Source organism: Pristiophorus japonicus, chromosome 15 (genome assembly GCF_044704955.1).
Source record: "Pristiophorus japonicus isolate sPriJap1 chromosome 15, sPriJap1.hap1, whole genome shotgun sequence".
Classification (NCBI taxonomy): domain Eukaryota; kingdom Metazoa; phylum Chordata; class Chondrichthyes; family Pristiophoridae; genus Pristiophorus; species Pristiophorus japonicus.
The window spans coordinates 76,983,934-77,010,516 of record NC_091991.1 but is presented as its reverse complement, the minus strand read 5'-3'; the positions used below and the strand labels follow the sequence as shown (position 1 = coordinate 77,010,516).

At 42.8% G+C, this 26,583-nt stretch overlaps 1 protein-coding gene across 3 annotated transcripts in view; it reads right to left on the bottom strand.

Annotated features, from left to right (window-relative positions):
- Positions 1-8,264: 8,264 nt before the first annotated feature.
- LOC139280864 (A disintegrin and metalloproteinase with thrombospondin motifs 20) overlaps positions 8,265-26,583 on the bottom strand; it is a 551,188-nt gene continuing 532,869 nt past the window's right edge. For 2 of the 3 annotated variants that reach the window (XM_070900621.1, XM_070900623.1), the window contains 3 exons: positions 23,272-23,363; positions 16,941-17,045; positions 8,265-9,228 (listed from right to left, as the gene is read on the bottom strand). In XM_070900621.1, the coding sequence (XP_070756722.1) occupies positions 9,139-9,228; positions 16,941-17,045; positions 23,272-23,363 (287 nt within the window). In that variant the 3' untranslated portion in view covers positions 8,265-9,138. Of the gene's footprint in view, positions 9,229-16,940; positions 17,046-23,271; positions 23,364-26,583 lie in introns of those variants that run through there. The other variant, XM_070900622.1, reaches the window with a different exon arrangement.

Sequence of the window (26,583 nt, the reverse complement as noted above, 5' to 3'; positions counted from 1 at the left end):
GGACAGGGACAGACCCAGCAGACAGCATTGTGGAAGACCCGGGTTCATCGTCAGACTCTTCTTCAGCCTGTGGATCAACCCCCGGCACACTACCTGACTTTGGTCTGAGGATTGGAAAGTGAGTGTCAGCAGTTGATGCTGCCAGTTGATGTTGGGCAATGACAGCCGGGTGTGTCCACTTATTGCAGCAGCTATCTCCGACATTCCCTCCCTCATCTCCGACATTCCCTCCCTAATCTTCGACATCCCCTCCCTCATTTGTCCCAACAGTGCATCAGCTGCCTCACATATTCCCTCCCTAATCTGTCCCGACACTGCTCCCATTCCTCCAGTGTTGCTACTTCTACTGACAATCCCGCTAATTCACCCCTCACCCCACCCATGGTGTCCAGGAGCGATCTCATTAGCTCAGTGCTCTCCCCACTCATTCCCATGAGCTGTCCCATATTCCCTGCATCCTGCATTTCAGGTTGAGCTCTCCTACCCACCCTCCTCGGCCGTCTCCCAGAAATGGCTTACTGCAACCACTGGGACCCGCAGCCTCAGACTCTACCCCATGAAATGTCACGTCAGTTGTATCGTTCAGCAAAGGGCTTGGCGCATTGGGGGAGGTTCACCAGCTCCAATTCCAATGTAATCATCTCAGTATTGGGGTCTTCCTGCTGCCCTTCATTCTCCAGCTCATCCTCGTCCTGATCTTGATGAAGAATATCTGGACTGACGGCTTCCTGATCTTCTGCTTCAGCTTCTGTCTCTTCCTGATGCGCAACATCTGCAAAACATAACAGAGCAGATGTGTGATTAGCAGCAGGGGAGGGAGCAGGGTGACATGAGTACGCGGGTCACACAGCGCAGGCTCTTTTCAAAGACCACGATGATAGCACATTGGATAAACCGAAGCGTAGCTGACTGAAAACATCTCAAACTGAAGCGTAGCTAGCTCATGCAGTACTTAACATTTAGCTAACCCAGACTGTGCAATTTGCAGGGCTTACCCTTGCTCGGTAACCTGGGCCCAGCATCCAGATTAGTGGTTGATCTCTTGCGAGATTTAATCATATGAGCAATCCTCTGTTCCACGGCTGTTAGTTGCAGCTTACTTGGCGCACCTCCTCCAGTTTTTGACCTTTCGCGGTTATTCTGTGACACCTTCCTCTGCAAAGATGAAAATAGAACTTTTTAAAGAGAGCGTCCTCCTGCTATGGTGGCCACACACACACACACACAAACACATACACACACATATTTGTCACATTTACAAATGTAATTGCAATGCATAAATACAAATATTACTTACAGTAACTGCTTGGCCAAGGTCCTGCCACTTTTTTTTGACCTGCATGCCGCTTCTCGGGGTCATGGCCACTGCATTAAACTCTTCTGCAACTTGGTCCCAAAGTTTTGCTCGTAGAGAGGGTTTCAATTTCTTTTGTCCCATTCTCCCTTTGTTCTCAAGCACATCCCATCTCCTCTCAATGATGTCTACCAGGGGCTCAATTTCTTCTGCTAGAAATCTCTTGGCCTTTCCGCCTTCCCCTTCTCCTTGTCCTTCCCCCTTCCCCTTCCCTTGGATCCATCTTTTGCAGCAACAATTTCAATGTCCAGATCCAGCTCTGATCCGAACGTGTTCTCACCAGCTGCAGATCCAGACCAGGAAGTTTACTGTGGATGTGTCGGCACACCCATCACATGGAAAAAGTGATTTTTTTTTTTCCCGGCGCATGCTCAGAAACCTTTTGGCGCACACTTGAAGCTCCACCCCCAAACTTAACTTTGGGTACCACAGCACCAAACTTAAATTTTACTTTGGCAAAAGTTGCAACTTTTTTTTCAGCCCAACGGGCACAAAAAAAATCAGCTGTTCATCCTCCTGGCCGCCAAAAATCGGCAAAGAAGAAAAGTGAGCCCAGAAACCCATTCCTATTTCTTAATTCTACCCTTAAAGTCTCCACTGTTTTATATCCTCTCATCATTTAAGTGATTTCATGCTTAATCACTACGGCTCCTTCTCCCCTTCTGTCTTTTCCCCTATCTCTCCTGTAGTGCTTATAACCTGTTTCGGGACAGGATCATTGTTTACCGATGCTCAGTTCATCTCTGAACAGCTGGCCCTGCGCTTTTCTCCCTCCTGTTACTGCCGGTGGAATTACAACCTCTGCTAGCCCGTAGTCTGTTTCCCTCGCTCCTTCTCCTCCTCTTCCTGCAGCACACAGCTGCCACGGTAACCATTCACCACCACATTCATCAACATCTGGCCCCTCCCACTGGCTCAAACTCGATCACCAATTGTTTTTTTTTATGCAGACCCCCTGGAAAGTCTCTATAGACCCCTGTTTGAGAACAACTTATCTTGACACTGGGATGTGTAGAGGAACAGAGGGACCTTGGAGTGCATGTCCAGAGACCCCTGAAGGTAGCAGGACAGGTAGATAAGATACAGGATACGTGCTTTTATTAGCTGAGGCATAGTGTATAAAAATAGGGAGGTTATGCTTCAACTGTATAAAACACTAGTTAGGCACCAGGTGGAATACTGCGTGCAGTTCTGGTAACCAATTACAGGAAGTATGTAATTACACTCAAGAAGGTACAGAGGAGATTTTCGAGGATGTTGCCTGGACGGGAGAATTTTAGCTATGAGGAAAGATTGGAGAGGCTGGGGTTGTTTTCTTTGGAACAGAGGAGCCTGAGGGGAGACCTTGAGGTGTATAAAATTATGAGGGACTTAGATGGAGTGGATAGGAAGGACCTATTTCCATTAGAAGAGGGGTTAATAACCAGGGGGCATCGATTTAAAGTAATAGGTAGGAGGTTTAGAGGGGATTTGAAGAGAAATGTTTTCATCCAGAGGATGGTAGGGTCTGGAACACACTGTCTGAAAGGGTGGTAGAGGCAGAAACCCTCACCACATTTAAAGTGACATAATCTACAAGGCTACGGATCAAGAGCTGGAAAGTGGGATTAGGCTGGATAGCTCTTTGTCGGCCGGCAGGGACACAATGGGCAGAATGGCCTCCTTCTGTGCTGTAAATTTCTATGATTCTACCTTGGGAATTCTCTGGACCCCTTGATTAAATTACAACTTTGCAATTCACTCTGTGATTTAACTGATACTTTGAAAGTCTGTTGAGATCTGAAGGAAGTTGACAAACATGTGTTGAAATGATCTGCAAAAGAGGTGACAGGGTTAGGTAATGAGGGGAGGAAGGCATTGATTTGGAGGAAGAACAAACTGTGTATGTGCAGGTGACAGAGCAGTGACAATGCGTTGAGTTCCCACAGTTGCCCTATCCTGACTGTGGAATCTAAACTGGTCATTATTGCTCTGGAGCATGTTCAGCACATGCTTTGTTTCCTCAGAGGGAAAAGGATGTATGAGGTCTTGAATTCAAAGTAGTTCTGTGATAATTGACAACATTAAAAGGCAAAATGATGAGAGATTTACTAGATAAAACAGTAGTTTTATTCTCGAATATTGCAGTTTTAAAGTCATAATTTGACTTGAATCAGTACATCATACGATTAACAATGAAACATAACAGTAGATATGCAGTTATAGCACCAAACCTACTCAATAGCTATTTTTTCATAAAAAGGTTTTGATTTGACAAATGCATGCTGTATATTTCTTTGGAGACTGCAGTAACACAAGCTCAGGGCTTTGCCATTCCTCTCTAATGGTTAGTCTGTTCAGTGATAAGGAATTAATGGAAAGAAATGCTAAAGTCAATGGTCATGCTACAAAGTCTTCAAGTACCTGTCGTAAACACACATTTATGAAATTGTCATTAAGTTGTATATTGTTTATGTAAAAAGTAGCAATTAACAAATAGTACGCAGCATAGTACAGTTTTTACAACTATTTTCATGGCACGTGGTGCAAATTGTACCTTTTTTTCGTGATACAGACCTTATTGTTAGGCTTTTGTATCAAGCATGTGCTGAGCCTGATTAGTAACTTGTTTTGTATCTCCAAACATGCATCTTTTTTAAGGGAAGTCCGTGACTTTCTTTACAATTTGTGTATATAGTCAATTGACTGCTTTTAGACTTTGGTTGGATTTGGTTTACATTCATAAGTGTCTCTGAGCAGAACCGTGATTGGAACGAAAGGTCAGTAAAGGATTCTGGAAAGCTGGCAATGTAATTAGCAATATTAGGCAAGAGAATTTTGAAGAATTATTCGAAAAACAACAATGATATTTTCAAATGCTCTTTTCAGGCCTGAATTCATGATCAACTAGAAATACAGTGATTTAAAAATAGATTGTTACAATATAAATTTTAAAAGTACTGAAAACATAATTCAAATCAAATAATTGTAGAAATTCAAGCAGGCACTGAACTTTTATTTTTCTTTCACAGATATCAATATGGTCCATAGAAGGTTAAGGGTGTTCAACATCTCATTCACAAAGTGATATTTGAATGATGTGGAGAACAGGCTCTATGTTACCACTCTATGTTACCATTGCTGGATCTCCTGTATAGTTTAAGCTTTAATTCCAATGGCAATGATGGATTAAAATAAGGATTCATGGTGTATAGACTTCAATGTACAAATATATTTACAATTATGTTTCAAAAGGCAGGGTGCGACTTTTAGTTAAATTACTATAACAGAATCTTAAGCAGTTCAGCTCGGACCTTTTCCAGTTATATATATATATAAAAAAATGTCCTGTTAGATTTTCAAATACAAAATAAATTTATCAGCCTAGAATTTGCTGTTGGGCTTAATAACGACCAAATACTTAATGAGTTTGTATGGCATTCCTCTGCTATTTTAATGGCGAGCATTAACCCATTTAAAATAAATAGGATAACAGCTCTATTAAAATAACTGACCGAGAATTGCCATGCAAACATAATGTTCATCTGCTAATTTCTGAGCTATGTTCAGACTGTCGTACAGCCGCTGTGTATGTTTTGCACTACTCAATCTTGAGCACCATAAGAAAGCTGTGTCCAGACTAATTCTGGATAACAGCCTTGGTTTATTATCTTGGCAGGATGATAATACCCTGCTATCCTGCCATGAGCACCTAACGTGGAGACAGCATTGTAATAAACAGGAAACATTTATAAAAGTTTCACTTTTTTTAACAAGAGGTTTAACACAGCTTGTTGTTATGATTATCGAACACTGTTCCAGTGCCGATTTGTCTGTATAGAGTATTACCTTGTTTAATTACAGTCTTCATATCATATAAAAGGTCAGAGATCATCATTAGCCATCAGTTCATCATAACATACCTTACATATGAGGTTAGAACAGCAAAGCACATCCTTAAAATGACAGAATGCCTTCCGTTGGTCCAAAGAAATGGAAACTTTATAGCACTTGGATCAAAACCTACACCATATCTCTACCGAACAGACTTCAGGCTAAAATTCAATGTATTTCCCAACTGGCTCAGTGTGGCCCCAAACCCCACATGGATCAGGGAGCTCTTCGATTTCACTGCTGATTGCAGCTGAGGCAGTTATAGGGGTGTTACAATTGAGCTGGTTCTGGCTCCTGATTACTATTAAGTGGCCTTTGCCAAGATGTGCATGTGTGTGTGTATATGTTGGGTGAGGACAGGGTTAGACTTGGCTCTCATACCCTGCATGGTTAAATAATCCTATCTTGGCTGACACATGAAGTATGGCCCTTGGGGCATCCATTGCCCAGCACGAGGGCCGAACCATATAAAAACCCAGGGTTTGGGACTCTGTTCTGACAAAAGGAACAATAAGGCAAGTGTAGTCTTAGACAAGTCATCATTGATGTGGTATGAAGGTAAAGGTATAAATCTGGCCATTGGCAAACTTCAACTCCAGAAACTGCTCTGTACTTCTGATGTCACAAAGGTGGCTGTCAGTGCATTGAAAGTACTTTGTCACTCCAATCCCACAGTATACTGGAATAATATCAATGTTACATTGGCGTAAAGCCATCAGTCAGAAGGACGAGAGTTCCAGCTTGACAATGCTGCTTTTGCCTCAAACTTCATTATTGAATAGGAAATTAAGTAAAGTCCATACAAAAGCTGCTATAGAATCTCAATGCTAACAGGAAAGACATGTTATATTGATCGGTCTTTGATGTTTTCAGTCTTGCTCTTACTAGACTGTGTCAGAAGGAATGCTGTCTTTTTAAGTGTTTTACACTAGATTCATACAGCTGATGTACAAATACTTGGTACCAATGTGAATACAACTGCAGTTATCAGTACTCAGCAGCGACAATAAGCACCTTGTTATTCTGAACAGTTCAACCTACATGAGTTCTCGTTAAAGGGCATCGTGGCCCTTGAAAATTAGATTGCAAAGCTTTTTTTAAAAAAATGTAAACATGTGACACAGTGTGTTATTTATATTGAAAAATGTCACTGCATTGCATATTTGTAATTGTGACAGTTCAGTGTGATGTCATACCTTGCCCATCACAACTCTTCTATTCAACGGTTGTCCACAAAACGGTGACAATGCCATGCCCCTCCCTTTAAACCTTGCATACAAACATCCAATAACTTAAAGAACAAGCAATGCTGGTTGACAGGGCAGTAGTCGATATCTAACACAATTTTAGTAGTTAAATGCATATGTACAAAAATATCAAGTAATAAATAGGACAGTGCATAAATATTTTACAACATAATAAAATATATCTCTTTTATATACATCTTTTGCTAAGAGAGGTAGCTTTTCCATTCAGGCCAGTGTTCACTACAGACTCTGATTGCTTTGGCATTCTCCCTGCAACTATCCTATTTAACTGAAGGAGTTAAATACTATTTTGGCATTAAGAATTTCTAAATGCTTTGGTGTTACACAAACTGTGGACCAGCAGGCAACATCAGCTATTTTGTTTGTAACAGAAGATGGTGAGCAATGCTCTGACTGGCCTTGTAGCTTTTAATATAATCATGTGTTTAACTTCTAAAGATACAATTTCAAATTATGCCAAGGGTTCAGTATTTCTAAACAAAGTTGAAAATGTGTTCAGTATTCATTTTCCTACATTTAAATGCCAAAAAAGTTAGTCTCTGGTTTCCGAGACCCGAGTTGTGATAACGTACAAGGAATGGGGATGGAGTTCTTCTCAGAAAAATAGTTATTAATAATCATAAACAAAATGAGTTCTGACAGCTGACATCTACTGCACCATCAGGAGCCAATAGTGCAAAAACTGCTTTACATTTGGCGATCTGGGCTGCAGAAGAGGGGATTGAAGTTCAAACAACAGACGTGTCAGTGGATTTATATCACTATTTTTCATGTGAGATTGCCAAGAGAAACTAGTACTCTGTCTGGTTCCATTACTCCCTCCCTCCAACTAAAGCACTCAGAACTGTCACTGGGTAAGGAGATAAATGTGAATCTAATTTTACCCACGATGGGAAAAAAAACAATCCCTTGACAAATACATATATGTTGATGGGGTTAGATGAAGCGGGATGGGAGGAGGCTCGTGTGGAACATAAACACCGACAGAGACCTGTTGAGCTGAATGATGTGTTTCTGTGCTCTAAATACTTTGTAATGCTTTGTAATAGGTGTTCACTGCCTTCTTCTATCCACAGTGGGTTTTGCCCTCAGGATTGGTGCAATCTTGGTAAATGTCAGATGAACATAACGGACCTTGGCTACCTTACATAAAGTATTGACACGTAGCCACAAGAAACGGAATATCGTCCAAGTTACACTGTGTGCTTGGCGATAGTGCAGCATGATCCCTCACACTGCATCGATGTTTGTGAGCTCAGTTGGAGAATTGCCAAATTCTGGAACAGTAAAATGGAAGCTGGTACAGAGCCAACTTATCTGCACTTGGTGTTCAGGTAGTCCGCTGCACCACCTTCAAATTTACAGTGTTTAAAAAAAAAATTTAATTAGCAGTTAGAGGCTAGTGAGCAGTGGTGCAGGTGGTTTACACACAACTGTGCCCATTTCCCCAAACCATGTACTGTGCTCAGAAAAGCCAACGCTGCTTCACCTGTCTTGTGCAGTATAACTGGGACATTGGATGTTACAGCCATTTTTAGAGTTAAACAGAGAGCTGGATAATAGACAGAAAATGCTGGAAATATTCAGCAGGTCAGGCAGCATCTGTGGAGAGAGAAACAGAGATAACGTTTCAGGTCAATGACCCTTCGTGATACAGAGTTAACATTTCAGGTCGATGACCCTTCGTGACGAAGGGTCATCGACCTGAAACGTTAACTCTGTTTCTCTCGCCACAGGTGCTTCCTGACCTGCTGAGTATTTCCAGCATTTTCTGTTTTGATTTCAGATTTCCAGCATCAGCAGTATTTTGCTTTTGTAGATGGATAATAGACCTGTTTATTAAGGCAGAAGTGGCCATGACTGAGCTGATGACTAGCATTGACATAAGCACCAGCAATATCGCCGTGTCATGCAGCATGTTACCATTTGTTAGACCATAATGCACTATTTTTTTCATTTCAGTGGGAAGTAAATCTACTTAGTTATTTTTGAAGGGGTTTTATTTCAATAAATAATGTTTGTTAGAGTTCTGGAAATTCAGTAGAATTGTCTATTATAGCACTGCTGTTTTAATTTCTCTTCTTCAAAAAGATATTTTCCAAATGGTGATATGACGTTGCTGGTACGATGTTCTGGATGTTCTGTTTATGCAATGGTTTTAGAATAAACAAGAAGGGAATAATGTGTAGAGACAGTGACAGGGATTGGAAAAGTGAATCTGTTCAGCCATTGCAAAATGTTAAGCACGGGCTGAGTTTTAACTCTCGATTTAGTATAAATTAAGAGTATAAATTAAGCTATGTATTAGCACCCCTCTCTTCCTACCCTGCAGCATATACTATATATATATATACATGCACTGGGCTATTCCTTGATGTTTAAACTGTCTGTCCTGTACTTCAACATAAAAGGGAAACCAGCCAGCTAATGATGTATGTTCCAAATAATGAAGTTATAGAACAATTGTTGCACTCTGGTATTAGCTGCTAATGATGAGAGCTTGAACATCAATTTCTAGAGATTGCTGAAATTTGGACCGGTCATTATCTCCATCGTGATAAACTATCTCCAGTCAGGTCCCATTCCACAAGGTCGTTCCTTCATTCCATGAACTGCTGCAAACTTCATGCCATACCCGAGTTGCTACTGTACTTGCATCAGAAGACCAGTGCTTGTTTGGGGAACACATTTGCCACAGTAGCCTCCACATCTTCCATATACCTTTGTGCCATCCTTACAAATAAAGAAAAAAATTGCATTTATATTGTGCCTTTCCAACCTCAGGATGTCACAAAGTGCTTTACAACCAATAAGGTACTTTTGAAGTGGAGTCATTGTTGTAATGTAGGAAACGTGGCACCCAAATGGTTTCCAAATGGTGATATGACGTTGCTGGTACGATGTTCTGGATGTTCTGTTTATGCAATGGTTTTAAAATAAACAAGAAGGGAATAATGTGTTGAGACAGTGACAGGGATTGGAAAAGTGAATCTGTTCAGCCATTGCAAAATGTTAAGCATGGGCTGAGTTTTAACTCTCGATTTAGTATAAATTAAGATTATAAATTAAGCTATGTCAGAGCAGGAATTGCAGGATAGCTCAGATGAATACGTGGCTTGAGCAGTGGTGCAGCAGGGAGGGATTCAAATTCCTGGGGCATTGGAACCGGTTCTGGGGGAGGTGGGACCATTACAAACCGGATGGTCTGCACCTAGACAGGACCGGAACCAATGTCCTAGGGGGAGTGTTTGCTAGTGCTGTTGGGGAGGAGTTAAACTTATATGGCAGGGGGATGGGAACCAATGCAGGGAGACAGAGGGAAACAAAAAGGAGACAAAAGCAAAAGACAGAAAGGAGATGAGTAAAAGTGGAGGGCAGAGAAACCCAAGGCAAAAAACAAAAAGGGCCACTGAATATATAGGGGCTGCAGGAGGGGTCAAAACTAAAAATCATGGTTTAAAAACAAGTATTAAAACACTCTACCTAAATGCACGCAGCATTCGAAATAAAGTAAATGAGTTGACGGCACAAATCATTACAAATGGGTATGATTTGGTGGCCATTACAGAAACGTGATTGCAGGGTGGCCAAGACTGGGAATTAAACATACAGGGGTATCTGACGATTCGGAAATATAGACAAGAAAGAAAAGGAGGTGGGGTAGCTCTGTTAATAAAGGATGATATCTGGGCACTTGTGAGAGACTATATTGGCTCAAATGAACAAAATGTTGAATCATTGTGGGTGGAGATTAGAAATAGTTAAGGGAAAAAGTCACTGGTGGGCGTAGTTTATAGGCCCCCAAATAATAACTTCACGGTGGGGCGCGCAATAATCAAGGGAATAATGGAGGCATGTGAAAAAGGAACGGCAGTAATCATGGGGGATTTTAACCTACATATCGATTGGTCAAATCAAATCGCACGGGGTAGCCTGGAGGAGGAATTCATAGAATGCATACAGGATTGTTTCTTAGAACAGTATGTTACAGAACCTACAAGGAGCATTCTATTTTAGATCTGGTCCTGTGTAATGAGACAGGAATAATAAACGATCTCCTAGTCAAAGATCCTCTCAGAATGAGTGATCACAGTATGGTTGAATTTGTAATACAGATTGAGGGTGAGGAAGTAATGTCTCAGACGAGCATACTATGCTTAAACAAAGGGGACTACAGTGGAATGAGAGCAGAGTTGGCTAAAGTAGACTGGAAACACAGACTAAACGGTGGCACAATTGAGGAACAGTGGAGGACTTTTAAGGAGCTCTTTCAATGTGCTCAACAAAAATATATTCCAGTGAAAAAGGGCGGTAAGAGAAGGGATAACCAGCCGTGGATAACCAAGGAAATAAAGGAGAGTATCAAATTAAAAACCAATGCGTATAAGGTGGCCAAGGTTAGTGGGAAACTAGAAGATTGGGAAAATTTTAAACGACAGCAAAGAGTGACTAAGAAAGCAATAAAGAAAGGAATGATAGATTACGAGGGTAAACTAGCGCAAAACATAAAAACAGATAGTAAAAGCTTTTACAGATATATAAAATGGAAAAGAGTGACTAAAGTAAATGTTGGTCCCTTCGAAGATGAGAAGGGGGATTTAATAATGGAAAATGTGGAAATGGCTGAGACCTTAAACAATTATTTTGCTTCAGTCTTCACAGTGGAAGACACAAAAAACATGCCAAAAATTGCTGGTCACAGGAATGTGGGAAGGGAGGACCTTGAGAAAATCACTATCACTAGGGGGGTAGTGCTGGACAGGCTAATGGGACTCAAGGTAGACAAGTCCCCTGGTCCTGATGAAATGCATCCCAGGGTATTAAAAGAGATGGCGGAAGTTATAGCAGATGCATTAGTTATAATCTACCAAAATTCTCTGGACTCTGGGGAGGTACCAGCGGATTGGAAAGCAGCTAATGTAACTCCTCTGTTTAAAAAAGGGGGCAGACAAAAGGCAGGTAACTATAGGCCGGTTAGTTTAACATCTGTAGAAGGGAAAATGCTTGAAACTATCATTAAGGAAGAAATAGCGGGACATCTAGATAGGAATAGTGCAATCAAGCAGATGCAACATGGATTCATGAAGGGGAAATCATGTTTAACTAATTTACTGGAATTCTTTGAGAATATAACGAGTATGGTGGATAGAGGTGTACCGATGGATGTGGTGTATTTAGATTTCCAAAAGGCATTCGATAAGGTGCCACACAAAAGGTTACTGCAGAAGATAAAGGTTCGTGGAGTCAGAGGAAATGTATTGGCATGGATAGAGAATTGGCTGGCTAACAGAAAGCAGAGAGTCAGGATAAATGGGTCCTTTTTGGGTTGGAAATCGGTGGTTAGTGGTGTGCCACAGGGATCGGTGCTGGGACCACAACTGTTTACAATATACATAGATGACCTGGAAGAGGGGACAGAGTGTAGTGTAACAAAATTTACAGATGACACAAAGATTAATGGGAAAGCGGGTTGTGTAGAGGACACACAGAGATTTAGATAGGTTAAGCGAATGGGCTAAGTTTGGCAGATGGAATACAATGTCGGAAAATGTGAGGTCATCCACCTTGGAAAAAAAAACAGTAAAAGGGAATATTATTTGAATGGGGAGAAATTACAACATGCTGCGGTGCAGAGGGACCTGGGGGTCCTTGTGCATGAATCCCAAAAAGTTAGTTTGCAGGTGCAGCAGGTAATCAGGAAGGCGAATGGAATGTTGGCCTTCATTGCGAGAGGGATGGAGTACAAAAGCAGGGAGGTCCTGCTGCAACTGTACAGGGTATTGGTGAGGCCGCACCTGGAGTACTGCGTGCAGTTTTGGTCACCTTACTTAAGGAAGGATATACTAGCTTTGGAAGGGGTACAGAGACGATTCACTAGGCTGATTCCGGAGATGAGGGGGTTACCTTATGATGATAGATTGAGTAGACTGGGTCTTTACTCGTTGGAGTTCAGAAGGATGAGGGGTGATCTTATAGAAACATTTAAAATAATGAAAGGGATAGACAAGATAGAGGCAGAGAGGTTGTTTCCACTGGTCGGGGTGACTAGAACTAGGGGGCACAGCCTCAAAATACGGGGGAGCCAATTTAAAACCGAGTTGAGAAGGAATTTCTTCTCCCAGAGGGTTGTGAATCTGTGGAATTCTCTGCCCAAGGAAGCAGTTGAGGCTAGCTCATTGAATGTATTCAAGTCACAGATAGATAGATTTTTAACCAATAAGGGAATTAAGGGTTACGGGGAGCGGGTGGGTAAGTGGAGCTGAGTCCACGGCCAGATCAGCCATGATCTTGTTGAATGGCGGAGCAGGCTCGAGGGGCTAGATGACCTACTCCTGTTCCTAATTCTTATGTTCTTATGTTCTTATGTTCAATTTGTGCACAGTAAGCTCCCAAAAACAGCAATCATATAAATGACCAGGTAATCTGTTTTGGAGGTTGGTTGAATGATAAATATTGGCCTGGACACCGGAGCGAACTCCCTTGCTCTTCATTGAATAGTGCACCTCCGACAGTGCAGCACTCCCCCAGTATGCACCAGGGTGGCAGCATGATCATGTACTCAAGTCTCTAGAGTGGAACTTGCACCCAAAACCAGAATAGTTAAATGCCATCTCTGCAGTGATGAGGTCTCGCACCAAGCATGCAAAACAATGGTCCAGTATTTGTAGCCAGCAAAGGTGCTGCAGGACTTTTTGCTGACTTCAAGGTTTCTGTACAAACTAATTGCTCCCAGACATGGGTATACTTAGTATGCCTTCCTCTTGGAATAGAGCAGGACTGAGAGAATGAGCAGAGGCCATGCAGAGTAGGACAAGCTGCTGGAAGAGAGAGCCGGTGAAGGAGAGAAAGGCTCTCAGCAGGAGGCCATATCCACCTAGAGTGTTCAGGGAGCAATTCTATTACTTGAACCTCAGCGAGAATAAATATGTGAGAAGTCTGCACTTCACTAAGAGGTCCTCACTGAAATCTGCCAACTGCTGCAGCCTCTACTCCAACCTCAGACCAGAGCAAGGACCGCATTGCCAATGGCTCTGAAGGTGACCGTGGCCATGAACATTTATGCATCTGGCTCCTTCCAGTCTGGTGCCAGAGATACTAGCAACATCTCACAGTTTTCCGTCCACTGTTGCATTAAGGAGGTCACTGAGGCTCTCTATTCAAAGAGAGCCAACTTCATTTTATTACAAAAGAACATAAGAAATAGGAACAGGAGTAGGCAGGGAAAATGGAGTACGAGAAGAAACTTGCAGGGAACATTAAGACGGATTGCAAAAGTTTCTATAGATATGTAAAGAGAAAAAGGTTAGTAAAGACAAACGTAGGTCCCCTGCAGTCAGAATCAGGGGAAGTCATAACGCGGAACAAAAAAATGGCGGACCAATTGAACAAGTACTTTGGTTCGGTATTCACTGAGGAGGACACAAACAACCTTCCGGATATAAAAGGGGTCGGAGGGTCTAGTAAGGAGGAGGAACTGAGGGAAATCCTTATTAGTCGGGAAATTGTGTTGGGGAAATTGATGGGATTGAAGGCCGATACATCCCCAGGGCCTGATGGACTGCATCCCAGAGTACTTAAGGAGGTGGCCTTGGAAATAGTGGATGCATTGACAGTCATTTTCCAACATTCCATTGACTCTGGATCAGTTCCTATGGAGTGGAGGGTAGCCAATGTAACCCCACTTTTTAAAAAAGGAGGGAGAGAGAAAACAGGGAATTACAGACCGGTCAGCCTGACATCGGTAGTGGGTAAAATGATGGAATCAATTATTAAGGATGTCACAGCAGTGCATTTGGAAAGAGGTAATATGATAGGTCCAAGTCAGCATGGATTAGTGAAAGGGAAATCATGCTTGACAAATCTTCTGGAATTTTTTGAGGATGTTTCCAGTAGAGTGGACAAGGGAGAACCAGTTGATGTGGTATATTTGGACTTTCAGAAGGCTTTCGACAAGGTCCCACACAAGAGATTAATGTGCAAAGTTAAAGCACATGGGATTGGGGGTAGTGTGCTGACATGGATTGAGAACTGGTTGTCAGACAGGAAGCAAAGAGTAGGAGTAAATGGGGACTTTTCAGAATGGCAGGCAGTGACTAGTGGGGTACCGCAAGATTCTGTGCTAGGGCCCCAGCTGTTTACACTGTACATTAATGATTTAGACGAGGGGATTAAATGTAGTATCTCCAAATTTGCGGATGACACTAAGTTGGGTGGCAGTGTGAGCTGCAAGGAGGATTCTATGAGGCTGCAGAGCGACTTGGATAGGTTAGGTGAGTGGGCAAATGCATGGCAGATGAAGTATAATGTGGATAAATGTGAGGTTATCCACTTTGGTGGTAAAAACAGAGAGACAGACTATTATCTGAATGGTGACAGATTAGGAAAAGGGGAGGTGCAAAGAGACCTGGGTGTCATGGTACATCAGTCATTGAAGGTTGGCATGCAGGTACAGCAGGCGGTTAAGAAAGCAAATGGCATGTTGGCCTTCATAGCGAGGGGATTTGAGTACAAGGGCAGGGAGGTGCTGCTACAATTGTACAGGGCCTTGGTGAGGCCACACCTGGAATATTGTGTACAGTTTTGGTCTCCTAACCTGAGGAAGGACATTCTTGCTATTGAGGGAGTGCAGCGAAGGTTCACCAGACTGATTCCCGGGATGGCGGGACTGACCTATCAAGAAAGATTGGATCAACTGGGCTTGTATTCACTGGAGTTCAGAAGAATGAGAGGGGACCTCATAGAAACGTTTAAAATTCTGACGGGGTTAGACAGGTTAGATGCAGGAAGAATGTTCCCAATGTTGGGGAAGTCCAGAACCAGGGGACACAGTCTAAGGATAAGGGGGAAGCCATTTAGGACCGAGATGAGGAGAAACTTCTTCACCCAGAGAGTGGTGAACCTGTGGAATTCTCTATCACTGAAAGTTGTTGAGGCCAATTCACTAAATATATTCAAAAAGGAGTTAGATGAAGTCCTTACTACTAGGGGAATCAAGGGGTATGGTGAGAAAGCAGGAATGGGGTACTGAAGTTGCATGTTCAGCCATGAACTCATTGAATGGCGGTGCAGGCTAGAAGGGCCGAATGGCCTACTCCTGCACCTATTTTCTATGTTTCTATATTTCTAGGCCATGCGGCCCATCGAGCCTGCTCCGCCATTCAATAAGATCATGGCTGATCTGATCATGGACTCAGCTCCACTTCCCTGCCCGCTCCCCATAACCCCTTATCCCCTTATCGTTTAAGAAACTGTTAATTTCTGTCTTAAATTTATTCAATGTCCCAGCTTCCATAGCTCTCTGGGGCAGCGAACTCCACAGATTTAAAACCCTCTGAGAGAAGAAATTTCTCCTCATCTCAGTTTTAAATGGGTGGCCCCTTATTCTATTATGCCCTCTAGCTCTAGTCTCCCCCATCAGTGGAAACATCTTCTCTGCATCCACCTTGTCAAGCCCCCTCATAATCTTGTATGTTTCGATAAGATCACCTCTCATTCTTCTGAATTCCAATGAGTACAGGCCCAACCTACTCAACCTTTCCTCATAAGTCAACCCCCTCATCCCCAGAATCAACCTAGTGAACCTTCTCTGAACTGCCTCCAAAGCAAGTATATCCTTTTGTAAATATGGAAACCAAAACTGCAAGCAGTATTCCAGGTGTGGCCTCCCCAATACCTTGTATAGCTGTAGCAAGACTTCCCTGCTTTTATACTCCATCCCCTTTGCAATAAAGGCTAAGATACCATTGGCCTTCCTGATCACTTGCTGTACCTGCATACTATCCTTTTGTGTTTCATGTACAAGTACCCCCAGGTCCCGCTGTACTGCGGCACTTTGCAATCTTTCTCCATTTAAATAATAACTTGCTCTTTAATTTTTTTCTGCCAAAGTGCATGACCTCACGCTTTCCAACATTATACTCCATCTGCCAAATTCTTGCTCACTCACTTAGCCTGTCGATGTCCTTTTGCAGATTTTTTGTGTCCTCCTCACACATTGCTTTTCCTCCCATCTTTGTATCGTCAGCAAATGTTGTACTGCTTGTATTACATCAAATGGGTGTGGGTTAATTGCGCATCGCGATCCCCGTGCCCATTTTCGGGGGCTATCTAATTTAGACCCCAATATCTTTTATGTGCGTACGTACTACAGAAGAGCTAGCACTTCAATGGCTGAGAGTTCAGCCATTAAGTATCTGAACCCGACCGATGATGAAGGCTCTCAGTTCAATCCCCGATGTATAATTAATCTCGGCCAGCGTCTACAACTAGTTTCAGCACTCTCGGAGTAATGAGGTGAAAATCAGGCAGGGTTTCCTGCTCCTGATCGCTATCTGACTCTTTATCAACATTACAATATAAAATAGCATTACTGAACGAAAATAATATTTTGACTAGTTTCAACAAAATACAGTAAACGGGGCCTATTTCTGGCCCCAAACTCATACCTGTGTCCTTTGTACATTGACCGTTGCATAGTTTCCCTGTGCAATCCATTTTGATGCTTCTGATATCTTCAGCCCAGTCCCACTTAAGTTAATGCTAAATTGTCCCTGAAAAGCAATTTGTTAAACATCAATAGCTGTTGAGGTGCAATGAACCTTTAAATAAAGCAGTTGCTCGATGAACTTAATAAAGCCATTAAAACAACTTTGATTAAAAATCGCCCAACACTTTTAGAGTTAGTCTTCCTCAGAGGCATTTTAGTCAGAATATAGTGTCCCAAATAAAGATAATTCTTTAGAACTATGAATCTAGTGTAGTTTTTTTTGTTGGAAACTTGTCTCCTGTATGATTCTCTGCAGTACCTTTTGTGGAGAATTGATCAGAGGAAATCATTAGCAGCAAACTCCGGATCCATGCCTGCAGTATGTATTTTGGAATGTTGGGACTAGAATGGTCTCCTGAAAGAATCTCATCATAAGGCAGAGAGGAATTCTCAGGAGTAAGTTTATTCACCCTCTATACTCAGTGTAGAAATAAGTTTCACTTTTACTGGTCTTTCATTATTGAATTCTCAAATTCTAATCGATTTACCATTTGAAAGTTCACAACCTTGCTGAATCTCCTCTCACCGAACACACTTATTCAAAATTTTACAATTCACAGCAGGAAGTCATTCAGCCCTTTGCACCTGTGCTCCCCAAAAGGACTATCCACTATGACCCATTCCCCATTTCAGTTCTTCTTTTGCAAATGTTTATCAACTCCCTTTTAAGGGCTATTATTGATTCTGGTGGAGGGAGCAGGAGAAAAGACAGAGGGAAAATAAATAAATATCAAAAACGGATTTTATGGATATAAATCTGTATAGTCCTCGAAATTCTACCAGGCACCTTTAGTATATTTGTCTGCCCCTGTTCTCCACATGCAAACACTCATTCATTCAGTGACACTGGATTGCAACTGGATATAACAAACATCACTTGCCATATCAAACTGGCTCTTACTTGTACAATTCCCAAAGCATAAAAAATAACTAGTTTGGATCTGCTTTAAACTTATTGTGCCTTTACAGTCTCATGCGGAATAGAAAGTGCCTAGAACAATCCAAAACAGACCCAAATTGGATCCAGTTCATTTTCAACGGCAGTATGAGCACAGTAGGAATGAGCATTGATATAAATTTGGATTTCAGATTTATGCTAATAGACTAAACCTTGAGTTCCAATAAGATTATTCAGGGAGAACCTCCTGTTGAACCACCAGACAACAGGAGAATCTCTGACACCATGTTGTCAGGGGCTGAGGGGCCCCCTCCGGGGGTGCTAATGGGGCGCAAAACTGTTTTTGCCCGGGGGGGGGGGGGGGGGGGGAGAGGAGGGGTGGATGGCGCTACTGGCTCCCGCGAAATTGTGCGGGAGTTAATGGAGGCGAGAATCCCGCTGGTTGCGCCCCTCGTGGATCGCGAACCGGGCTGACCTCCACTCGTGGAGCGGAAGTTAAAGGGGAGGTGTGCTGCGCCACGTGCTGCCATTTTATTTTCAGCCGACTCACCCGTCGGTCTGTTTTGTTCCTCCGTGGCGTGGTCCAGGCCGCCATCGTGCAGCCCGGCACTCTGTTTGGGTGCTGGGCTGAGGCCTCGACACCACGCCTCTCTGATGGCCCAGTGAAGTCCATCAGAGGCCCTGCAATGTGTAAGCATCGGCGTAAACGTCGATACAGACTTCAATATTTTGGACTTTAAGTTTTAGACAAGACTGTTTTTGGCGCGAGAATTCAGCATGCATTTTTGAGAACGGCAGTTTGCTGCCATCTCTCTCTCTCCTTTCTTTGCTTGCTTGCCTTGTTCAACACATTCAAGGACCGAGCACTCCGTCTGGGATGGAGAGAAGAAACCATCTACGAGCAAAGAGAGCCTCGCTAATTCGACTGGGAAGCTGACCTTGAGACTGGACTTGGAAACCACAGATTGGTACAGAACCAGAAGATACGTCTCATCGGGAGAAGCAGCGAGTAAGCCAGAGGGGTAACTGGTGAGCATTATCCCAGCCCACACATCCTTTAGACCACCGCATAGTGTGAAGGAGTGTCGTGTGACCCAACCAAGCCTTAGGGATTTAGTGGGGAGGTTTCTGCGCAGATCATAGGCGTATGCACAGTCTGTTGGACAGATTTGGTGGTGCCCTATTGAGCCAAGCAGGGGTGTTTTAGTTGTGGGTACTTTGCGATAGGGGCCTATTCAGATGGGCCAGTGTTGTGTGTTGTACTGTGTTTGTTTTACGCCACCCGGGTGACTTTCACTGGAAGCAGGTGTGTGTTTTAACCTGAATAAAAGCAACTGTCTATAACTGAGTATTCTATTCACTACTATAATTCCCGGGGTCTAGAACTGTTGTAAGGGGGGGTGAATCGAAACCACCAAGGGCAAAATTACTTACAAGAGTGCGCAGTGGCCCTCCCCTTTAACAGAAGAGGAGGGGCATTGAAACGCGTTAGCGCTAAGCAGAGAAGCTGCATAGCGCTACCAAATGTACCCGAGTAGTGCCCCCAATCCCGCCCCAACAGGATGTGGAGCGCGTGACATCACGGTCCACTTCCTGTGAGGGGCAGTAGTTACAATTTTGTGGCTGGGGTGGGACTTCCATGCCGGGCACAGGAAGTCCCTCCCCTACTCGGTTACCGCCCCCAAACAGGGTGCTGGGGAATTTTGCCCCCATTACATCCATACCTATCACTAGACCACCAAGAATCAGACAAAACCAGGGTATCTAAACTAGCACATACAAGGGACAGATTATCAGTCAATCATCGAGAATGCGATAGTTGGGAACAGAAATAACTCGTTCTCTACCTTTTGAAGCTTCCTCTCCAGCCAACATGCACCATTGTGGTTGCACACAAAGGTCAAAAAGTGAAAACTGGCATTGTGCATGTGGAGAGGAACAGAAATTGCTACACCTTTCCTTTTGTGGACAAATATAATGCTCCACCTCCCTTTTTTTTTAATGTCTCAATATCTGAACCCAAATGATCAAAATGAGACCGAAATTCATATTGATCAAATGCCTTTATTTTGGTCCAGGTCACACCCTTTCAAGAATGGCCCATAACAAAGCTTAACATACTGATGATAATGTTACATTTGACCTACTTGTTTCAACCAGTTTTACAACTGGCACATTGGTTCCTTCTCATTTTCTAGTTATGTGGCTAACAGGTGGGTATTTATCTAAAGACAGTGCCGCATATCTGGTGCTCAATCAGCGTACTGCTGATCACGATGGAAATCACTACTGCAGGTGAGCAGAGTTTGAATGGGTTTGTCACACAGTGTGTTACCTTTGTGTTGGGGCAGGCAGGCATAAATAATGCTCTTTACTTGTGGACATTGAGCATGCTGTGGATTAGAGGACTGTACCTCCCAGCAATTAAACACCACAAAAAATGCAAAGTCGAACAAAGGATGTGGTGATGAGATAGGGGCCTTAACAATGCACCTGACAGAGATCAGAAAGTTCGACATGCAGGGGGTGATGATATGCACAAAATAAAAATCCTACACTGGGGAGGGGGGAGATTTGTAATATGCACAAAATAAATCAGCCCTACATCACTTGATCACAAATCTACTGCAAATAACCAGATCTAACACCAAAAGTAAGCCTATTTGTCCCTTTCTTTATTTATTCTTGTTTTAAGCTGGAAAGCAGTAAAGTGGACCTCTGACTTGTCAGACTCTTGTTTCTAATGCCCAGATCTGATATCAGAGGCAGCCCATTTGATTAGATGAGCTAGTCTGTTGAGTTTTTTTTTTACATAAAGTGGCGATCCAGGTGATGGGGAAAGGTGAGGAGTTACTTATACAAAATTTAATGTTACACAGATCAATGGAATAATTACAAAGTTCTTACATTCATTACATTATTGGTGTGATAATTTCCTCATCATGCACATATTTCTTTGAAAATTTACTTTCCCCTCTCCTACAAACCAGTGTAGAAAGTTATAAAACACAAGCTGCAGATCGTGGCCATGTATTGACACTGGCTGCTGAATATCGCAATCACTCTTAGATAAACCAAACTGCCAAAAAGCTGTGTCTGAAAAACTGGTATTACTTTGATTGTATTCCAAAACAAATCATACAGATTTCCTATAATTACAGCACATTTGTTCATTGAGAGCTTTCTGATCCCTACAGATGTTAGTTGATCTTAATGTGGGGAAAAACATTATGTCATTGAGCTATTTATCTAAAACAGACACATGGTTTTATGTGACAAGATGTGATGAGAAATGTTCAGAACTCCATAACCGGCACCTCAACAATCTCTGCTGTCCATTGAGAAATTAAGCCATTCTCAGAGGCACCAAAATGTGAAGTCGTTAGTGGTCGGTATTGTGATTGCCTGGGAAAACACTCAAACACAGAGTTTCTCAGGGGTTTCCAGCTGGGATCCTCGCGCTACAATCTAATTGTATTAGAAACGATGGTTTATTTATCCCATTCAGAATCGAAGTCACCTTACTTCCACGTTTAAAAAATAAAATCATGGAAGACTCGTTAATGGATTTGCAATCAGCCACTTTATACAAATCTATGCTAAATGTCGCACACCATACTTTCCCATAACATCAAACTGAGATGAAGCCACTTAACCCACTAGTGCTAGTCTACAGGGAGAGTGAAAATAGAGGGATAGGGCAACTAAACTTTTAAAGAGCTATATTCTTGATTTCTCCGTAACTACACTTCTGCCACCACAGTATGGCCATTTGGTAAGCCTGGCCATTGTATTGTTTCTGGAAGCTTCATTTAACTGATGGAGACGACACTTTCTGCTGCAGGGTGGTTATTATTGGTGACCGAGCATCACTCTGAAAACTCCATTAGGTCATCCCCTGGAGGCAGTAAACTGGTCATCTCAAACATCCTTCCATTCATTCGAGGCCCCGACGGGTCTCTTCACAAAGGCAAAGAACAATTCTGTCAACCCTCCTTTTATTATCTGTTTCATCAAGTAAACAGCATTGTCATTTGTGCATCCAGAGGATCATCGGGTTTGTGGCCTGTGACATCTGTCTGAATCTAGAACTCAGTCATGCTGAGAACAGTTCCTACATACTATGTAAACCATAAAACCTGGAAGTGGATTCTTGTCTTTCTACATGCAAAGATTAGGGTAAATTCCTGCCTTCAGCAAAGAGTAATGAATCGGCGCTAAAGTGTCACCCCTTTTTATCATCATCATCATAAGCAGTCCCTCAGAATCGAGGAAGATTTGCTTCCACTCTTAACATGAGTTCTTAGGTGGCTGAACAGTCCAATATGAGAACCACAGTCTCTGTCACAGGTGGGACAGATAGTCGTTGAGGGTAAGGGAGGGTGGGACTGGTTTGCCACATGCTCTTCCCGCTGCCTGTGCTTGATTTCTGCATGCTGTCGATGACGAGACTCGAGGTGCTTAGCGTCCTCCCGGATGCACTTCCTCCACTCAGGGCAGTCTTTGGCCAGGGACTTCCAGGTGTCAGTGGGATGTTGCATTTTATCAGGGAGGCTTTAAGGGTGTCCTTGTAACGTTTCCGCTGCCCACTTTTGGCTCGTTTGCCATGAAGGAGTTCCGAGTAGAGCGCTTGCTTAGGGAGTCTTCTGTCTGGCATGCGAACTATGTGGCCTGCCCAGCAGAGCTGATCAAGTGTGGTCAGTGCTTCAATGCTGGGGATGTTGGCCTGGACGATGATGCTAACGTTGGTACGTCTGTCCTCCCAGGGGATTTGTAGGATCTTGTGGAGACATCTTTGGTGTAACCATGCCATACCATGCCATCTCTGACCCACACTCCCTTTCGGCAGTGGGAGTGCTGAATTTATTTCTATGTTCCAAAATGATTTATTACAAGATCTATTTCTGCGTGAAATGGTACAGATATAAACTTTGCAAAAGTATAATGAATTAAAAGGACGTGTTTTCTTATAAACTTCAACTTTCACTCCACCCGATAATTAGAATGAACTTTTACAACCATTTACTGGGCCCTTCAGCTTCAACCAGGACAGTCTGAGTTGCATTGGTCTTACCATCTCCGAGATCAATTGAAAGGTGGTGCACTTGTTGAAGGTGGGACAAATATTAGCCACCACTCTCCTCCCCCAAATACATGATTGACTCATACTTGCAGTTTGTGAGAGAACAATGAATGAAAACTGGCTATACTCCGCAAATTTGTGACTACCTTTCTCTTTGTATTTTAATGTATGCGTAAAACTACAATTAAGGATGTTTAAATTGGAAATGTAGATGGTATATAAATTCCATCCCAACAGATCATTCCTTACCTGGGGACACTTGGCTGCACTGTAACAATCTCCCGCTGTCCCAAATGGCACCGCCCTTCCATGAACCGTCTGAGCAAAATGCAAGTCTGTAACTGGAAAAATTGAGATGTCAGAAACACATTCCACATTACAGGCATTGTTTTCTATTTCAAAGTCACCATTGCTCATAGAAGATCATCATCATCATAGGCAGTCCCTCGGAATCGAGGAAGACTTGCTTCCACTCTTAACATGAGTTCTTAGGTGGCTGAACAGTCCAATACGAGAACCACAGTCGCTGTCACAGGTGGGACAGATAGTCATTGAGGGTAAGAGAGGGTGGGACAGGTTTGCCGCATGCTCCTTCCGCTGCCTGCGCTTGATTTCTGCATGCTCTCGGCGATGAGACTCGAGGTGCTCAGTGCCCTCCCGGATGCACTTCCTCAACTTAGGGTGGTCTTTGGCCAGGGACTCCCAGGTGTCAGTGAGGATGTTGCACTTTATCAGGGAGGCTTTGAGGATGTCTTTGTAATGTTTTGTCTGCCCACTTTTGGCTCGTTTGCCGTGAAGGAATTCCGAGCCTACTCAGCGTCAAGCTTGCGGCCAACATCTCGCTGTAGGCAACTAGGCCCATATAGCAGTGCCTGGTCTCCAGTCGTCTTGGACCCCCTTGCCACTGGATCAAGACCTTGCTCAGCTAAGCCCATGTGGTAGCCGGTGTGCAACGACCACCCCACGTTTAAAAAAACTCACGCACAGGCATCTTTCACTCCTCATTAGAAGATATATCATGGCCGGCAACGTATTTTCATGGGAGAGAGTACTTGGAGGATTCATTAGTGCTGAAGAGTGGTTTATGGCAAGGGTTAGCTCCCAGAGACAAACACATTACCTAGGATGTTGTTTAGAACAAATTGGTTGGATCACCAGATAAATCAGCTGTTTCAGAATTGTGTATCTCTACATACTATATTGGTTTGAGACAATGGGGAGGTGTCCATCAGAGTACAGAACTGTTTGCATCTTTAATATCAGAATGCTTTTCATTCAAAGGTACCCAACAGGGGAAACATTACAAGAAACATGAAGGCAGATTATTATCTGAATGGTGACAGATTAGTAAAAGGGGAGGTGCGACGAGACCTGGGTGTCATGGTACATCAGTCATTGAAAGTAGGCATGCAGGTACAGCAGGAGGAAAAGAAAGAAAATGGCATGTTGGCCTTCATAGCGAGAGGATTTGAGTATAGGAGCAGGGCCTTGGTGAGACCACACCTTGAGTATTGTGTGCAGTTTTGGTCTCCTAATCTGAGGAAGGACATTCTTGCCATTGAGCGAAGGTTCACCAGACTGATTCCCGGGATAGCAGGACTGACATATGAAGAAAGATTGGATTGACTAGGGCTTATATTCACTTGAATTTAGAAGAATGAGAGGGGATCTCATAGAAGCATATAAAATTCTGACAGGATTGGACAGGTTAGATGCAGGAAGAATGTTCCCGATATTGGAGAAGTCCAGAACCAAGGGTCACAGTTTAACGATAAGGGGTAAGCCATCTAGGACCGAGATGAGGAGAAACTTTTTCACCCAGAGAATTGTGAACCTATGGAATTCTCTACCACAGAAAGTTTTTGAGGCCAGTTGGTTAGATATATTCAAAAGGGAATTAGATGTGGCCCTTATGGCTAAAGGGATCAAGGGCTATGGAGAGAAGGCAGGAGTGGGGTATTAAAATTGCACAATCAGCCATGATCATACTGAATGGTGCTGCAGGCTCGAAGGGCCGAATGGCCTGCTCCTGCACCTATTTTCTATGTTTCTATATTTCTATACAGAAATGTAGTTACCACAGATCCCACCTTACTTTTTAAAGGTTCTCAATATATATTTAATCTACATATTCCTAAACCGGGTCCTTGACCTAACTCACACAAAACTGATTCCACTCCTGAACAGGATAGAAGAAAAAACTTTGTATCTGTTGGGAGAGCCATCTCTCACCTCGAGCTTCTCAACTCTTTGTTGCTATGGAGGCCAGTACTGTTCAGAACTCTGGAATAAAAACTGAAAATGCTGGAAATTCCAGCATTTTCTGATTTTATTTCTGTTTTTATTCCAAATTCCAGCACCTGCAGTATTTTGCTTTTGTATTACTGTTCAGAACTCTCCCTTATTCCTCCATTCTATGCTCTCCCGGTTAAGCAAAGCCTCGATTGCAAAATTCTCATCCTGGCTTTCAAATCCGTCCATGGCCTCGCCCCTTCCTATCTCTGTAATCTCCTCCAGTCCCACAAGCCCCCCACCCTCCCTCCCCGAGATGTCTGCGCTTCTCTAATTCTGCCCTCTTGAGCATCCCTGATTATAATCGCTCAACCATTGGTTGCCGTGCCTTCTGTTGCCGAGGCCCTAATCTCTGGAATTCCCTCCTTAAACCTCTCTCTCTCTCTCTTTTCTCCTTTAAGACAATCCTTAAAACCGACCTCTTTGACCAAGCTTTTGGTCACCTAATTTCTCCTTATGTAGCTAGGCATCAAATTATTTGTCTTATAATACTCTTGTGAAGCGCCTTGGGACGTTTTACTATGTTAAAAGGTGCTATATAAATACAAGTTGTTGTTCTCTCACTCACTACGTTGACATCAAGATAAATTGCATTGTCACCCCCTCCTTGATTGTCCCTGTCTATTCCAATGTGGTGGTGTCTTGCACTATATGCCTTAGTTCTATACTTGTATTTCTCAAATTTAAAAAAGTGTCAGATCCTTTCAAAATAAGTGTGAATTCTACTTGATACTTACACCACCGGACAATTTCAGAGGAGAGAAAGAGACCATTCAGCCTTTGCACCTGTGCGGACTCTCAGAATGAGCTAGCCAGTGAATCCTATTCCCTTGCCCTTTCCCTAATCTCCTAACATTTTACTTTTCAAATAATTATTTTGCAAGGTATTGTGGATTCTGGTTTCACCACTGCTTCCGGCAAGATATTCCACGTCCCAACAACCCTCAGCATTTAAACAAAGGTTCTCCCAACCTCTCCCTTCATTCTTTTGTTGATGATGATGCTAAATTTATGATGGTAAAATGGCCACCAAGTAGAACATTGAGGACTGCTGCATCATCAAGTCCAAAATTATAAGAAAAAAAAGTTAATTATCTTCTTTGCCCTCTATAAGGCTACACTGACATTTTGAAGAAAAAACGTAACTTAAACCTTTTGTTTTATTTATTTACTTATTTTGAAATAGGCTGATGATATGGATTCCATCTAATTAATAGAACAAGCGGTTTTGGTAGAAAATTAGAGCATACTGCAATTCTTAGAATTGCT